We start from the raw sequence: 17,677 nt of genomic DNA, 5'->3' as shown, positions 1-17,677 counted from the left end.
TTACTCCAGGGTTACCACGCGCCCTCACGTGTTTTCGTTAATTCAAATCTTACCACGAGAGCAACACAGCATTATTAAATGTACTATCTGACACATAACTGAATATTGTAGGTAAACAGCCCATTTTTAATTTGCAGATTTAACATCAAACAGTTTATTAGTAACAACAGACCTGCAGTACTCGGACCCTAACAGAACAGAGTGTGAAACGTCTCCACGCACTACAAATTGCAAACACATTTACAGTGGAGGGAAACATTGCAAAACTATATGGCTTTATGGTTAAAACTGTGCAAGTCTCATGTTAAATGGCCTTCAGTCAAAGTAAGAGATTAAATTGTGTGACAGGAATGAAAGTCATATCTTAATGAGTCCATCATTAGGCCATGCATGTCCAATCATCCTGAGGAATTCTATATTGCACTGAAACTACAACCCAAACAGCTCTGCATGTCAGAGTGATCAAGTATTTTTAAGTGTTAAGCATCTTGAAGATGAACGATGACTTCAAACGTAGACTCCTCCGTCTCCTTCAAGCTCTGTCTGAACAGCTGAGAATGCTGCCATGCCGTTTCCCCCGTGCCCCCGCTGACTTCTGCTGCAACGATGAACTCTGAAGAGCCACACAGACTGGAAAAGGACTGCGCACTGCCATCTAAGAGTTCAAAGGTGGGGGAGGAAGTCAGGTGGTTTCATGGCAACACAAAACAGGATGTTGAATATATGTAAATGCCGATACCTCCGGAGAACTCTGCCGTAAACGGGCCCGAGCGCAAATGCCAGCAGGCTTTCCCAGAGTGGTAGGTCTGGCTACTGGCCATGATAGAGACAGACTTTATCTTCATTCCTGCTGGAGCAAAGTCAAACTTCCAGCTGATTCCTCCTGCAGGAGAGCCTTCTGTCCGAGCCAGGTACACCTAAAGAAATGCAATCACATCCACTCCGTGGAAATCCAGATTTTCTTGCCACGTTCACTCAATGAATTTTCTCTATTTTGCATTAAGAGACATTTCCACACCTACTGTTATTAAACATTTTCTAACCTGATAATTGTATTTTAGTTTTAAACTGCTGCTCAGAAAAAATAATTGTATTTTTCTATGCTGTTTAAAACAAACTCAGTAGAATGAGCTCTAACAGAGGTTTGGCACTGTCCATCTAGAACAGGAGACCAGCATTTGTTCACTTAGTGCTTGACAATTATACATATACAGAGAATAAAGGTAAAAGATAACGACACTGCTATAAAACAAAAACAAACATACCATCTGCCAATCATGTTCCACCTTTCTGAAAATTGACTCCGTGCTCCACGCGCACTGAGACCAGCTCTGGATCAGTTCAGAGCCATTGGACACTCGGCAGTACTGGTCTTTGGAGGCGCTGTAGCGTATATGGAGCATCCTGTCACTCTTCTCTTTGTCAGTCGGAGTGAACACAAAACCTACAGCCTGGAAAGAAAACGCATGCTTTTTCAGTAAAATGTACACTTCCAAACGGTGAATCTACTCAACAACTGAAGAGAGGCCGCATCATCAAAATGTGTTACTGAGAAAGCTGTGTGTTTATTGCATTGTTGTGTCATTTTCTGTACATGTTGATGCCATAGCTACAGCAGAATCAAAAGGATATTTAGTATATTGCTGATAACAAGAAGCCTGTTTAAATGTCTGCTCAAACCGATGCCAGAGGCCATATTTTGTTGTACCGTACCTCTGTGGAGGTTTCTTCATTGCTCGCTCTGGTCTCTCCCCGAGCTGTTCTCCAGGCCAGAGAGCCAGAGTTGCGCCCGCCTAGCTCTCCTGCTTTAGGTTTCTTCGGAGAGATGAACTCCACCAACTCGACAAGCAGCCTCTCTGTCAGTTCTTTCTTCCTCTCTGGACTCAGGAACTGCTGCCGCTTTAATGACAGAGCAGCAGGTGAGTGCTTTACACCAGAGACACCACAGTAATTAGTCTGTTAAGTGAGTTAGTCTTACCACTGCAGAGAGCCTATTAATGGTGTGCAGCAGCCAGGCCTCCTGAACCCTGGTCCTTCTCAACACAACCTCTGGATGATTGCAGGAATACCTCCATGTCACATCAACCACCTACAGCACAAATCCACACACACCCACAACTGTTCAAACAACCAGCTGTAATTATCTGAGCTGTTCTTAAGCTAGTGAGGGCTATCCCCCCCCCCCAAAGATATAAACATGAAAGGCCGTGTCAAAGACAGCAATATAATCTCATATATACACTTAACTCAACTTTGACTTTGAGGGGGAGTCGATATCTAAACACAGAAACATCTATACCTCAACACAAAGTGAGAAAGTACAGTGCAGATAACAGCATTCGTATTAAATAATAATACAATAGTAGTACAAGTTACAACAGTACTAGCATGTGTCCATTTCTTGTACCTGGTCCTTGGAGAAGCCCAGAACATAGGCCAATTTTTTCCCCCAACCGACCTCATACAGAAGAGGCTTATCACAGATATTCTCACATGGATCACAGTGTAGCCAGCGGCGCTGAGAGACAGAGTAAATCTCTGTCCACACATGGTCTGAAACACACAGGGAACACGACTCATTTACACACGTGTGCACCAGCACATCACGCAGGAATCTTAGGAGATGTGATAACGTTTTCTTAATGTACAAGCAGGTATGAGCCTGTCCTGTCAACATATACACTGAAGCTCATCTTTTATGTTACTTAAACAAACTCAAGTTAAACAGTCTGTATGATCCAGTGACGCTGAGAAATGTAAGAGCACGACAGAGCAGAGTAAACTGACATCTTTCCTCTTTGAGCAGAGAAGCAGAAAAGGTGTCCAATGACGTATATACCTGTGCTGTCCCAGATGTACCTGGCCTCAAGGCCAACAGCCCTGCAGCACAGGGTGAAACAGTTGGCCCATTCCCCACAGCGCCCTCTCCTGGTTTCCAGCAGCTTCTCAGGACTGTTATACCTGGTGTTAACAAGAACAGACGAGGCATCCAAAATATGCCACACACACACACACACACACACACACACACACACACACACACACACACACACACACACCTCATTTTGTTATGAACTTCACTGATGTGAATGTTACAGATTCTGAGATCCTTCTGTGACGCTCGTTACAGTTGTATCTCTATCACTACAATCAGTGGCTTTACTGTATTTACACGTGTTTCTATCTGGCTTTGATCCCAGTCTTCAGATGGCAGGAGCTCAGGACAGATTTGATCCAGCGTTTACAAACTAACTGTTAAAACTACGTCAGCACCATCATCCTTTATGATGTAGTTATCAGTAAGATATTGAACTCCTTGTGCTGTTCACAACTATTTTTTAATAATGCTGTTTAATATATCCCATATTCTCTGAAATTTGTGTTTATTAATTTTCAGTATTTCTTTCTACACACATTCCAACATTTGTTGTTTTTAGGTTTTAGAGTTATTTTCTGCCTCTGTAGGTCTTTGAAACACTTGACCCCTGTTTCAATCCAGGGGGTCAGTGTTGACATTGTGGAGGACTATAAATACCTTGGAGTACACATTGACAATAAACTGGACTGGGCTAAAAACACCACAGCACTTTACAGGAAGGGCCAGAGTCGTCTCTATTTTTTGAGGCGACTGAGGTCCTTCAACATCTGCCAGAAAATGCTGAGGATTTTCTATGAGTCTGTGGTGGCCAGTGCGATCCTCTATGCTGTTGCATGCTGGGGGAGCAGGCTGAGGGTCGCAGATGCCAACAGACTTAATAAACTGATCCGTAAGGCCAGCAATGTTGTGGGGATGGAGCTGGACTCCCTCAAGGTGGTGTCGGAGAGGCGGATGCTGTCCAAGATAAAGACAATGTTGGATAACACCTCCCACCCACTCCATGACATGTTGGTCAGTCACAGGAGCTCGTTCAGTGAGAGACTGAGATTACCGAAAAGCACCACTGAACGACACAGGAAATCATTCCTGCCTGTGGCCATCTCCCTGTACAACGCATCCACTTAACACACTGTTTGCTGCTACAACTACACATGTTTCTTTTCCAAATATTTATTTATAAGTGACTTATGTATGTATGTATGTATATATATGTATATATTGTACTATTCTTAGTTAGCGTATTGTCTGTCTTGTCTTAATGTTGGTTTAAAATGGAGCACTGTAACAAAAAATAATTTCCCCCAGGGATCAATAAAGTATTCTGATTCTGATTCTGATTCTGATTCTTTGATTTCTACAGTGAACATCTGAATATTTCTTTTCTTTTTCTTGCATTTTGTAAACTTTTTGTGATCCAAGAACAATGTGAAACAGAATTCTGCTTCTCTTAACAGTTTTTAGTTAAAACATGTTTTGTTTTTTGTTGTTTTATGTTTCGCTGCCCATATCTTTGTTAACTACATACCTTCATATGCTACATTCTGCTGATGTCTTCGTTTTGTTCTCTACATAGAAAATTGTTCAGCGAGCAGTGGAAAGCAACATATCCCTGCCTAACTCGCCGTACTTGTTTTGCAACCAAATGCAAACGTATAACCTACACTCACCTGGGGAATCTGGTGGAAACCCGGCAGCTCTGACAATAGTGGTTTTCCACTCGCTGGGCTCCCCAGTGGAGGTCATCAGTGCTAGGACTGAGAGAGGGAGCGTTCTGAGTCTGTCCTCCACAGAGGTGGCAGGGCAAACGGTCCACCCAGGTGAAGAAGTCATTTTTGAACCACCTGAGCAATTCCAGCACCAAGAAGTCTTCTATTCCAATTTTACATTCTGAAAACAGGACAGCAAGTCAAAAACTTCACCACACACACACACACACACGTTACATATCCAAGTTTTCTGTGGGTGAAATTTTCTTACTTGGGTCAGACTCATTAGCCTCCTTCAGCTTCTGTTGAGCAGCAGAGTACAGCTCCTGGTGAGGGATCAAACTCCGGGCTTTCTGCTGCAGCTCAGGGTTTTCATAAAGCAGCACATGTTGGAAGTTTGTTTGAAGAGTCACAAAGAAGCTCATGCTGCTCTCCTGACACAGAGGCAAATAAACAGACAGGTCTCCAATGTGTCATTCAAGGAAGTGAATGTTCAGGCGTTGTACAGGCATTTGGCGGAAGCTTAAAATAGTGCTATTAATAATTTCCTCACTAACTACTGAAACTATGATGTCCTATAACTTGAAAGCATAACTGATATAAAGTCACACTGCTTTATTTTTTCAGTTCTCTGTCCACGTTGTAGAGAAAATATCCTCTGTACAGATCAGGAAACTGAAGATCCTTTCAAAATAAAAGTAACAAAAAGAAGATCCTTTGTGTTTTTGGCTTATAGAGTGAGTCTTGTTACCCATAATTAATAACTGTATCACATGACTTCAGCTAAATCATTGTAAGATGTCCCAGCCCTGGAATGCCAGGTGGTTTGGTCAGCTGTCCAATATCCTTGGATGAAAATCCACAACACAGTTACAAACTAATGTTCAAAGTGGCTAATTTCTGTGTTACATTCTTTATTTGTCACAAATCTGTCCAAGGAGGTCTCTATGCTCTGTAAAAAGAGGATAGAGTTGGCATGACCAAATTTAATCAGGGTTTCTCTACTTTCTCATTCATCAGCGAGTGCCTTTATTTACCACGGACGGTGGCTGCTGTGCTGGTGATGCTGCCGATAGGTTAGCCGCAGCAGTAGAGCTCGCTGCTGCTGAAGCTGCAGCAGGCACAGGAGCTGGTTGGACAGGACATCCCTCACGCAGCCTCTGGTCCCTTTCTGTGGCAATAGATTCCCTGATGAGCTTCAGCTTTTCCACTGATGCAGACTTGGGGAAGACTAAGTGAGTCTCAGCCTGGCAAGAGGTAGTTTGCTCACAGTCAAGCAAGTGAGAAATGTCCAATGGATTTCTAGGCAAGTTCTACACAGCAAAAACACCAGCTTGCTTCTAAAATAGAAGCCACCTGGTACAGTAGAAATGAATAAATTACCTCCTCAAATCCCATCTCAAAGAGACATTCTACAGCACCTTTGACAGGCAACAGCTTTGTGGAGAAAGTTGGATTCCCAATGCGTATTGATCTGTATTTCTCTTCATTGGGATACCTGTTAGAGATGACATAATAGTAATCATCAGGAATACTGACTGATACTAACCAATCGCACATTTTCAGTGTTGGCATTTAAGTTGTCCAGTATCTGCCAGCAGATATAATGTGCCTTGAATCCACTGTTTTTCTACACAAGTATCATCACAGCTAAGCAGACAACATATATGGATTACTCTATTGCAAATTATCGTGGGCCCTCTGCTTCACTAACTGTCAATTTACCCCCAAAAAATCATGGTTCAAAGTTTACACATGTACACTGATCACTATAAAATGTTAGCTTCATATATAAAGTACTTTTCCGGATATCTGAGGCAATGTTTGAACATGAACATCTCAGAAACTATTACAGATATTTCAGAATGCTACGAGGTTGCATTTTACAATTACGCAAAACAAAACATGAAGAATGCTAATTAGAAAATGTGAAATTCATAGTCACAAAAACTAGAAGGTTTTATTTTTATTCATTTAAATTTCACGATACAGTGACAGTTGTGACGTGTTGTACAACAAAAACAAAACAGTAATAGGTATATAGATATACCATTCAGAAACTGCTGCTCGTTGTCTTCTGCAGTGTTAAGTTGGTTTCAGTGTGCTCAAACACGGGGCAGTTCATATTTTGAGAAGCCAATACTCAGACATTTTTTGATCCGCCTCAATTTACAGATCCTGATTTCACTTTTACAGTAAGAGAGAGTTTGTGTGGGGGCGGGTTTCTCGTGTACCTTCTTCCTGACGTTGCTATCACTTGGTATCCCTACATCTATCATTACAGCTGACTTCCTTTTCTTGTCCACCGCCACTATATCTCTGGTTGGTTAGCCATAAGCAGATGGTCAAGCAGAAAAATAAAACGAACAAACAAACCCCCAAAACATAATTTTCAGATGAAACGACCCACGTGCAAACCAAAGACACCTATGGTTATGACACATACTTCTGTGGTCGTTTAGAGTAGACTAGCATTCACCTTTATTGACACCTGCACTGACATATTTAGCGTTACTGTCCTTGTAGCAATAAATCGCTTAATGAACGTGTAAATATATAAATGTATTTTACATAACCAAAAACTGTTTTCTGTTAAGTCATTTAAACCCATTTCAATAGTTATGCCCTGATCTTCTAGGATTCGGCGAGTGACATAAAAGCTAAAGGGCATTACATTAACGGCTACAAGCGTACAAAACACCGAGGCTCGACTGCAGCTGGGTAAGCTTTCCTAGCGTTTCGTTGCCTTACCTTATAATGTTGTCCGCGTATGTAAGTAACAACTTTGTGACATCTAAGAAGACTTCATTTGGATTCTCACACAACGTCGTGACCGCTGGTGAAACAGCCATGTTGATATTTCTTGTAAAAAAAATGGAAAAGTCTTGTAAGTTTTCAATGCGCTAACGCTAAGTAGCTACTTTAGGGTCCTAAAGGAAGCTGCCCCATCACAGCCTGAATAAATGTTTGATTCGTCTGAAGGACTTAAAAAAATGTGTTTGAATATTTTTGCCATAATTATCCACAATTAAACACTTTTATATGTTTTCTTCCTGTGGTATTGAGTTGGTTGATTTTTGTTGGCCATTTAAATGGATCTGGCCTTTACTAATACTACCTAAATACAGCTGAAGACAAACACAAGGAAGGCATGGACACGGACATCATAAATAACCGCTAACTCTAGTCTGGTCTGTTCTGTAATTAGTTTATGTAAGTCCGTAATTTATATATTTTTTTCTAAATTATATTTCCTTTTTCCTCTGATATTTACAGTAAAAACTCCAATCCAACTAAGCCTGAAGCTGTCAAAGCTTACACAGACAGCAGGATGTCTGTTTTTTCACTGTTTTGTTGGAATAAACTACGGTTGAGACCACAGAACATAAGGACGCTTCTGCACAAGAATGCCGGTGTTTGTCCGAATCAGGAGTCTAGGCACCACAGCTCTGGACGGCAACAAAGAAGGAGGGTTGTTATCACAGGAATAGGGTTAGTTTGTCCTCTGGGCACAGGCACTGCTCTGTCCTGGGACCGTCTGATCAAAGGTCAGAGTGGGGTAGTTTCCCTGGACTCAGAAGAGTACAGGACTCTCCCCTGTAGAGTGGCAGCTCTGGTGCCCAGAGGAACCAAGGAGGGTCAGTTTGAAGAGGAAACATTTGCTTCTCGTAAGGAGATCAGTAGCATGTCATCAGCAACCGTAATGGCCCTTGGAGCTACTCAGCTGGCCCTGGAGGATGCAGGCTGGTGTCCCAAAAGCCCAGAGCAGCAGCTCAGCACAGGGGTGGCTGTTGGGATGGGCATGGTGTCGCTGGACGAAATCGCTCGTACCGCCTCCCTCTTCCAAGAGAAGGGCTACAACAAAGTGAGTCCATTCTTTGTGCCACGCATCCTTGTCAACATGGCTGCTGGACACATAAGCATCAAACACAAGCTAAAGGGTCCCAATCATGCCGTGTCCACCGCTTGCACCACAGGTGCACATGCCGTAGGTGATGCAGCCAGGTTCATCGTTCACGGGGATGCAGTTGCTATGGTTGCAGGGGGCACAGAATCCTGTGTGGGGCCACTTTCATTAGCTGGCTTTGCTAGGGCCCGTGCCCTCGCGACCAAATGGAATAACAACCCTACACTTGCTTCAAGGCCTTTTCATCCAGAAAGAGAAGGTTTTGTAATGGGAGAAGGAGCAGCTGTGCTACTGCTGGAGGATCTGAACCATGCAGTGAGTAGAGGAGCCCGGATTTACGCAGAGGTCCTGGGTTATGGGCTCTCAGGGGACGCTACTCACATAACTGCTCCTACTGTGGATGGTGATGGGGCATTCAGGTGACTCATTTCAAAGTTTTCTCACTTGATGATGCTGTTTCTTATTTGTTTGGTTTTTTTATTTATATATTTTTCAAATATACTGATAATCAGTAAAGTAGGGTAAGAACAAATATAGTTACTTCATGCAGAAATATATGCCCAAAATTTCATAAGTGGTGTTTATGAAACTGTGAATTTATAAAACTGGATCCCAGATAGAAGGACCAAAAAAATGGATGGGATGCAACAGGTACATATCAACCATGCAGTTCCATGTAATGTTTGTAGTCTTACTGATGGGTGGCAGATGATGTGGTGGTTAGTACTCTTGTTTCTAGTTTCTAGTTTTGCCTAGGACATTTCTGTGTGGAGTTTGCAGGTTCTCTCTGTGTCTCCACGGGTTCTCTCCAGGTACTCCAACTTACTCCCACAGTCTAAAGACATGCATAGGGTTAGGTCAATTTGTAAATCTAAATTCACCATGCTGTGAATGTGAATGGTTGTCTGTTCCTATGTGGGTTGGGTAAGTGGAAGAAAATGAGTGCACATTAGACTATATGTCAGAGTTTAAGCCACATTTTTCGAAAATAAATACAATTCAATTTTATTTATATAGCACCAAATCACAACAGCAGTCGCCTCAAGGCACTTTATATTGTACAGTAGACCCTACAATAATAGATACAGAGAAAAACCCAACAATCATATCACCCCCCGTGAGCAAGCACTTTGGCAACAGTGGGAAGGAAAATCTCCCTTTTAACAGGAAGAAACCTCCAACACAACCAGGCTCAGGGAGGGGTGGGACCATACTTGCCAACCTTGAGACCTCAGAATTAAGGACACATTCAAAAGGGCTGTTGTGGGGGGTGGCTGGAAACAGCGGTGGTGTCCAAATTCAGAGGCTGCATCCTGTCCTTCGTGGTCTAAGTGGGCCGGGTCCTCCGAAGGCCGGGTAGGCTGGAAGTGAGCGACTGTGAAATTGGACGGTCTAGCCTTCAGAATTACGTCACGAGCTCTCTCGGTGTATTTAATCTAATCTAATAACTTTAACCTCAGCCAAACCAATTTACTCACGAACAAATAAAACACTGAAAAAAGCCAAACAATAAAAGTTATCTGAGTGACTCATATATCATGTTTAACCTGAGTAGCGAAAGACCGTGGGGGTTTGAAAACGATGTGCCGGGAGTTGGCTGTTCTCGCCGGCTCAGATATTTGAAGTTTACACAGCTACATTCTTGTCTTAAAATATGTTAAAAGTTTATTTTGTGACCCAGAAAGAGAAATAAGAGTAATATTAAAACTTATTAGCTGCCGCCATTGTTGGAAATTTGAATTGGCTGGGCCGCGCTATGAATTCTGGGATATGGTTTTTCAGTTTTGTTGTTCAGGTGGAAAATCAGGAGATATTCGGGAGAATGGTGGCTCCGGGAGATTTTCGGGAGGGGCACTGAAATTCGGGATTCTCCCAGAAAAATCGTGAGGGTTGGCATGTATGGGCGGGGCCATCTGCTGCGACCGGTTGGAGTGAGAGAAGACAGGATAACAGACATGTTATTTTAGATTCATACAGCACTCTATTCTATTCTATGCAATTTAACACTTTATCTAACTCACTCTCATCTCAGCCATGTTAGAGTCACAAATTACATGGACACATGTCTTTGGACTGGACCACTAATTGTAGGTAGGCTATGGTAGAGAACGAGATGAATATAGGCTGCTATGTAATTGTATCCATACCTTGTATTACCGTTACCAAGTTAAAGTACCTGTGCTTTAGAAAGAGTTTTGAAATATCATTTTTCAGTTGATTATGAAAATATTATTCTGGAAACAACCTCGGGTTTACAACATCATTGATCAGCTGTGTTGTATGCTGATATGTGTAAGGCACAAACACTAATGTGCTGTTATTTCTCATGTTCAAATTGTGTGTGCTGCTTTTTTTATGTTAGTCACAAACACACGAGTGTAAGATTAGTTACAATTTATATTTTCCATTTTTTAGACTACTGACATTTTGTTGCATCCACCTGGTAGCAGCATCGTAAAGGATGGATGAAGGGGCAGGAGAAGGGTACCGCCTGAGTGAGAGCCAGCGAGCATGTTATTTTGCTGGCCTAATTAGTTATACAGGAAGCTTGTTGCTTTGTGCTTGGTGGTAAGAGTGTTTTACCAGGTTGAAATGTTGAAGATGAGTAAAGATTTACTTGTCTTCCTATAAAAAAATCTTAAAATGCCTGTGATGCTTTAAAAACACCAACAAGCCTGGACTGGTCTCTCTGTTCTGTATGTTAATTGAGTTTTCTATCAGAGGTTTGGGGTTGTTGAGGGATTCTGTCCCCTTAGCACAGCTTCTCTGTCTTAGTGATATTATGTCCAGGCTGTTTATTTCCTGGAAGTATTCACATAAAGCATTTGTGACAAACTAGGGTCAATACGCTGGCATGCTTTTATCTCTTAAAAGTCTCAATCCTTTCATTGTAGCAGATACTGGTGTAAACCACACAGTATAAAACATGGATGTAGCCATCATAACAACATCTGTTAGTTTTGGACCTCACATTTTATAACTTGAACATTAGAAATCTGGCCTATACCATGATTTCACCTTATATGGATACAACGGGGGGGCAAAGCAACACTAAGGCTTCTTTCACAATTTGAATATAAAGAGAACCAAGTCCTCTTTATAGCGGTTACAGTTTCAGTCAATTGTTATGGGTATGTTGGGTGTTTCCTTTTACAGAGAAGTCTATATGACAACATCCTGAAAAAAATGACTTGAAATCTGTGCTGACATGTAAACATTCATGTCTTTGTTTAAATGGAGCAATAAGAATCTGTAGGGTAGCAAAAACAACACAACCAAGAAACAAGTTATCCTTAAACTTCCTCTTTCGTACCCTCTCCACAGGTGCATGTCCGCAGCCTTAAAAGATGCAGATGTCTCTCTGGCTGATGTCACATATATAAATGCTCACGCCACATCGACACCTTTGGGAGACGCAGCAGAAAATGCAGCCATCAAGAGACTTTTCCAGCAAAGTGCTAGCATCCTGGCTGTGTCCTCTACCAAGGGGGCCACAGGACATCTGCTCGGGGCTGCTGGGGCTCTGGAGGCAGCTTTCACCGCTCTGGCCTGTTACCACAAAGTCCTGCCCCCAACCCTTAACCTGGACCGAACAGAGCCCGAGTTCGACTTGAATTACGTTCCCTGCACAGCGCAGCAATGGCAGACTCGGGGTCGACGGGTAGCCCTCACAAATTCATTCGGCTTCGGCGGCACCAATGCCTCACTGTGTCTCGGCAGCATCTGAGGACACACTGGGAGCGACTGGGAAGTTCTCCTCATTGACCAGATCCCATCCAGGCATGACACATTTACTGAGAGTAGTGATGTTGGCTGTTTGCAACAATCTGCCCTGGATTTTTATGGAAAAACATCGTTTGGAATTTGTTCCTTCAGTCCATGTGCGTGTGTGTGTGTGTCTGCATCAGCTCCATTTCTGTTTGAGGGATTCAATTCAGTTCATATCTGGCAAACTTAACGACTCTCTGGATTCTTTAAATGTGCAAAACCCAATCATTTCTACAATTTACCATATTTATACTAACATAATCATGTCCAGACAACACATGAATGTCATTTTAAAAAAGCATCAGTTGTCACCATAGTGAGCTGCTTGGAAACAGGAAAACATTTCAGCATCTAAGTTTGTACCTCGGGTTTAAATACAGCTCACTAGTGTCAAATCTTGTAATAAAACACAAAGGCTTAAAATTGTTTTAGCCATTGTATTAATCTTTTATTTGCACTGCATAGACATAAAAATGGTCCTCAAAGTACTCACAAATATGTAGACTCATTAATTGACTGAATGACTTCACTAAACAACTCTTCCCATGGTCTCCATAACTGAGTAATGAGTTTGCTGTTAATGTTTTGATGGTGGCGGGATGGAGGCTTAGAGTGGGACTTGGTTGGTGTTTCTCAGCTGTAGCAGCGTGGGTAAAGGGAACGGTCAGAAATAAGTCTCATAACATGTTGTTGTTGTTGATACAAGGAGTGAATTGATCCTATTTACGTAAAAGTCCAGAGCCTCTATAGACGATGATCTGAGTACTTGTAACACTGCACAAAGGTCACGATCACACTGTTCATGAAGTGCTGGGTTTGTCCATCTTCAGGGGCTGAAGACTGCGAGTCCTGCTTGATTCCTGCGATTAGCATGTATGTAGACACACACACACACACACACACACTATATATATGCCTCTCTCAGTGGGTCAACAGAACATCTGACACAGCACAGCTGTAATGAAAGAATGGGAGGGTATTTCTCCAAGAGGAAACCTAGCTTGACGCTAACGTCCACTGTGAATGTAGCTGTTGAAAATAATGTGGACTCCTGGCTATCCTGTTATTACATAAAATAACTAATTACACTTTTATTAAACTTCCTGCTGTTGTGTTTTTTAGTCTAACATTTTATTTAAAGTTTCCATGTTACCAGGCTGTAGAGCGCTCTGTGAAACTTTAAATTTAATTTCCAGATAATTCTGATATGAAGTGTAAATGTGGGCCTCTGTGGAGCGTACAGTTGATGTCATCTCTGTGAATATAGGGTAACAGAATTAGTGTATGCTAACAGCTAATCTAGCTAACAAACTAACAGAATGCTACAGAGTGATGTTGGACGCTGTGCAGAACTATACGATGCTAAGCTATGTGTCATTTTAATTGTAGTGACATGGTTGTATTTAGCTTAATTTAGTCATCAGCATAGATGGGCAGTAACGCGTTACTTGTAACGCGTTACTGTAATCTGATTACTTTTTTCAAGTAATGAGTAAAGTAAGGGATTACTATTGCAAAAACGGTAATTAGATTACCGTTACTTTCCCATAGGAACGCTGCGTTACTGCGTTACTAAAACCGTGATTTTTTTTGCGAGAATGTCTCATGACAGTGACGTAAGCGAGTGCGACGTTCCTGACAACAGCTGTGTGCAGATCAACAATGGATCATATATCGAGTGCGGAGAGAGTATGAGCGTGCAGCGTTTAAAGCGTGGAAGTACTGACCTTACTTTGAGTTTGATTCCATAAAAAGTGACAAAAACATTAGTGTCCGCTGTGCGTGGGAAGAAAACTTCTTTTTACAGCGAAAAAACCCCTAAACTTCCAACAAGCACCGAGTAGCTACGACGTAATGGGAAACTCACAGAGAAACTCGCGGATCCTTCCACTGACCGCGGCACACCTGCACCAGGGTAACCCTCCGCCTGCCCCACTCCTGCTTTACAGGTGAAAATAGAGCAACAGGACCGCTGAGTCTTTGACTTTATTTATTTTCTGCTGTGTTTTACTTGCATCTATTTGAAAGACTGAGTGTAAACACACAAAATATTTTATTTTATGAGCTGGAATGTGCAGAAAATAGGTTTAAATATTAAACTGATTTATTCAAGTCAGAGAATGTTGCAGATAATTTAATGTTTGCTTGATGCATAAAGTTAAAAGATTAAAACTGATAAAACAAGTTAAAAAAAGAGACTTTTCCATTTGATTACATTTTGTATGATGGATTATGCAGAAAAGTAGAATTGGGCTGAAAGATCTATCGCTCTATCACCTCTTCAGGTTGTCAATCGTGTTTTTAAAAAGTAACTAAGTAACTAAGTAATTAATTACTTTTGAAAATAAGTAATCAGTAAAGTAATGGGATTACTTTTTTGGGGAAGTAATCAATAATTAGTTACTGATTACTTTTTTCAAGTAAGTTGACCAACACTGGTCATCAGTAGCAGTAAAAGCAGCAGAGACGATCAGAACTGGAGCAGCCAGGCTATGTAACAAGTGTTCGTGGTCACATCCAGCAGGTGTGTGTTTTTGTGCAGTGGGGTTATATCTTTTATAGTCACTGATGCTGCTCGATCTAGCAAACAATACACTCTAATATCAAAGCATAAAACCTGTGAAATGAAAAGTAAAATGGCTGCTTGGAAACAGGGCTGCAGACAGCAGAGTTTCTTGCAGTTTTAGTGGATTTTTTTTCTGTGGATTTATCACTTCTCTGCTGCTCAGAGATGTGAACTCCACTGCCACACGTCTCATCATCTACCTGAAAATTGAGGTATTTATTATTTTGTCTGCACCCTGATATCTTGCTTTGCTCAGCTACAGCTATAGAAAGGGACAGATGTCTGGCTGATCTTAATGAGCGGTCGTTGATCTCTCTGGAAGTGCTGCACGGAGGTTGTGACGTCTGTGCAAAGCGCTGAACTTTGTCTCCTTGTCAGGATTAAGCCGTGCCTCAGCTTCCAGGCTTGTAAAAGTTATTCATATACATCTCTCCCAGATGACAGGATGTGCAGTTAAATGTTTGTTTATATTCAAAAATCTAAGCTCACATTTTGTCGAGTGTACTGGTGTAATTAAAACAAATGAATTTAAAGCAATAGTGTCATCTCTACTCTTTGCCTTGACAGGGCAGCAACACTAGGTGTGACAGCTACCGCTGTAATCGTCCTGTTTCAGTTCTTTTTTCAATTCTCGGTTCTCATCATTTACTCAAATGGACTCAGCAGCATCTAAATTTCCTGCACCTGATGAGGAGAGCACACCTCACCCCTCCCATCCTCACCACTTTCTACCGAGGCACCAGTGAGAGCGTGCTGAGCAGCTGTATCTCCGTCTGGTTTGGCAGCTCCAGGGCCTCGGAGAAGAAATCGCTGCAGAGTGGTGAGGACTGCAGAGAAGATCACAGGGACTTCTCTTCCATCCTTCCATGACATTGTTCACAGACGCTGTCATGGCAGAGCCAGCATCATCATCACAGACTCCACCCACCTCCACCATGCGCTGTTCTCCTGCTGCCAGGTCCAGGATTGCCAGGTTCTGCAACAGTTTAGTTTCCCATCCAATTAGACTCTTGTATATTAATAAAACAGCGTCTTCTCCAAACTGCAGCCCCCAACTCCATAAATATGCACACGGCACATTATGACTGTATATGTAGGGCAGTGAAGTTTCATACATGGACTGGTGATTGTGCACTTTTCTTCTGCTGCTATTTCTGCTGTGCAGCATATTTAGATTTCCTAAAATTCTGTGGACAAATTTCCCTCATAATCTTACGGGTACACATCCTTTTTTATTCAGATTTACATTTATTTAATTGTCCAATGATGAGTAAATGCACTAAAATTTCGTTCTGTTTTTCCGAATGACAAAAACTAGTTATTCTGTTCTACGTATCAGAAAGTTATGTGGTAACATTTGCACTGGTGTGTTTACAGACAGCAGTTTAATCTTGATTTTCATGGGTGTAGGGTGCAGTCATTGTTATAACACTGTGTGTAAATGTAAAAGGACCCATTTACAGTCTGAGGTGCTTCAAGCTTTATTTCTGAAGAGCACTTTAGCATATTAAAAACAGTAGCTAGCTAGTACTGCTGGGAAGCTAAGATGATCTTCAAAGAGCGGGGCTACATGCACTGACCAGTGACTGACACACGTTACCTAACAGGTGGTCAGGCTGTAAACAGGTGCACACCCAGAGTGTAAATACTGAGGCTGAAAGCCCTTTGGACGAGCACACACACTTCTTAGTGGTTGGGATGGAGAAGAGCTTTTCTTTTAGACTCTGGAGACAATGGAATCTACCATTAGCTCCTGGTTAAATCCAGCATAGGGAAAAAACAAGCAGTGCCTAACTGGTCCAGGACAGCCTGGGATAAGTGTCAAATTGTGGGTCCTTGTTCACCTTGCGGTAGTCAACACAGAATGGTATAGACCCATCCTTCTTCACCACAAGAACTACGGGGCTACACCACGCACTGTGTGACTCTATTACACCCATCTTCAGCATTTCCATCAGTTCCCATTAAATAATTTGTCTTTGTGTTCAGGTAACCGATAGGGCCGTGAGTGCACCATCACACCTGGGCATGTTTTGAACTAGAGCTCTTTGAGAGTGGTATGATTGGGCAGAGGAGAGAACACATCTGCAAAACGCTCTGCTCTCGGGGTCTGTGTGAGATGGTTGGCACAATGGAGGGAGGCGAGAATGGTGGAATTTGGCACCTGCAGCCACTTAAAGCTGCAGGTGTCACTTAAAGTCACTTAAAGCCAAGTTCACTCATAAAATGTGTCCGTCACAATAACGTTAGGCTATGCTAGAGGAGCAGGCATGTGTTTGGCTGCTTCACATAGTGGACATTGAGTTGTTGTGTGGGGCATGTAGTCCATATCTGTTGCTGTAACAGTAGCTCATGTTGAGAATAAAAAATCTCAGCTCACTGACTTGATCGGGGCAACAGTGCCTAAAATGTTGCATAATGTTGCTGAGAGATCTTTTACTCTGTGGTCATCTTAGATGAGTAGTTTTATGGACAGAAACCAGCAGGTCACTCAGTGTTCCCTTAGTGCTAATGTGTCAGAGATGTTGGTGTAACTGAAGTAATGTTAAGTCCTTAAAGTCATATTCTTTTATTGTCATGACTCTATTTGCACTATAAAGCACAAAGTGCTGGCGAAACGATCAGACCTCAGGTTGTTTTGTGGTTTTCCAGACAGAAACAAACTAAACGTGGAAAAAATTCTTTCTTTCAAATGACTTTGTTGTATTTTTTCAGCGTGTGTTTACCACTAAGTCCCCATTGGTCCAGATAAACCAGTACAACTGCACTTGGTCTGAGATCCAGTGTTTTGAGTTTGGTCTCTTGTCAGTATCTCCTGACGTTTCTGTATATTTTTGTTTCCAGGGTTTGGT

The 17,677-nt window shown here is 42.1% G+C and overlaps 2 protein-coding genes across 4 annotated transcripts; one reads left to right on the top strand and one right to left on the bottom strand.

The window, feature by feature from the left end:
- Nucleotides 1–99: 99 nt before the first annotated feature.
- Nucleotides 100–7,532, bottom strand: ngly1 (N-glycanase 1). The gene is made up of 12 exons (XM_004561004.2): nt 7,336–7,532; nt 5,968–6,082; nt 5,622–5,831; nt 4,856–5,018; nt 4,546–4,765; nt 2,840–2,961; nt 2,408–2,553; nt 1,979–2,089; nt 1,714–1,899; nt 1,266–1,451; nt 740–917; nt 100–655 (listed from the first exon to the last, which is right to left on the bottom strand). Exons 1-12 carry the CDS (start codon nt 7,434–7,436, stop codon nt 480–482), a joined length of 1,914 nt encoding a protein of 637 aa, XP_004561061.2. The 5' UTR covers nt 7,437–7,532; the 3' UTR covers nt 100–479.
- Nucleotides 7,183–15,358, top strand: oxsm (3-oxoacyl-ACP synthase, mitochondrial). Of its 3 annotated transcripts, none has more exons than XM_004561005.4 (3): nt 7,183–7,305; nt 7,861–8,910; nt 11,816–15,358. In XM_004561005.4, the coding sequence occupies exons 2-3, from the start codon at nt 7,916–7,918 to the stop codon at nt 12,216–12,218; spliced, it is 1,398 nt and encodes a 465-aa protein (XP_004561062.1). In that variant the 5' UTR covers nt 7,183–7,305; nt 7,861–7,915; the 3' UTR covers nt 12,219–15,358. The 3 variants fall into 3 exon arrangements, with proteins under 3 accessions (XP_004561062.1, XP_004561063.1, XP_023008857.1); XM_004561006.3 differs by lacking the exon at nt 7,183–7,305 and adding an exon at nt 7,696–7,775; XM_023153089.3 differs by lacking the exon at nt 7,183–7,305 and having other exon boundaries at nt 7,708–8,910.
- The last annotated feature ends 2,319 nt before the right edge of the window (nt 15,359–17,677 follow it).

Source organism: Maylandia zebra, linkage group LG22 (assembly GCF_041146795.1).
Source record: "Maylandia zebra isolate NMK-2024a linkage group LG22, Mzebra_GT3a, whole genome shotgun sequence".
Classification (NCBI taxonomy): domain Eukaryota; kingdom Metazoa; phylum Chordata; class Actinopteri; order Cichliformes; family Cichlidae; genus Maylandia; species Maylandia zebra.
The sequence above is the reverse complement of the archived record's forward strand: the minus strand, read 5'-3'. Positions and strand labels throughout refer to the sequence as shown.

What these genes read in the sequence shown, in the direction of transcription:
- ngly1 (XM_004561004.2), bottom strand. Translation starts at nt 7,436, where the DNA reads ATGGCTGTTTCACCAGCGGTCACGACGTTGTGTGAGAATCCAAATGAA. An exon ending in TACGCGGACAACATTATAAG is followed by an intron (nt 6,083 to 7,335) that starts GTAAGGCAACGA and finishes CATCTCTAACAG; the next exon opens with GTATCCCAATGAAGAGAAAT. An exon ending in TGGGCTTCTCCAAGGACCAG is followed by an intron (nt 2,090 to 2,407) that starts GTACAAGAAATG and finishes TTTGTGCTGTAG; the next exon opens with GTGGTTGATGTGACATGGAG.
- oxsm (XM_004561005.4), top strand. Translation starts at nt 7,916, where the DNA reads ATGTCTGTTTTTTCACTGTTTTGTTGGAATAAACTACGGTTGAGACCA. An exon ending in GATGGTGATGGGGCATTCAG is followed by an intron (nt 8,911 to 11,815) that starts GTGACTCATTTC and finishes CCCTCTCCACAG; the next exon opens with GTGCATGTCCGCAGCCTTAA.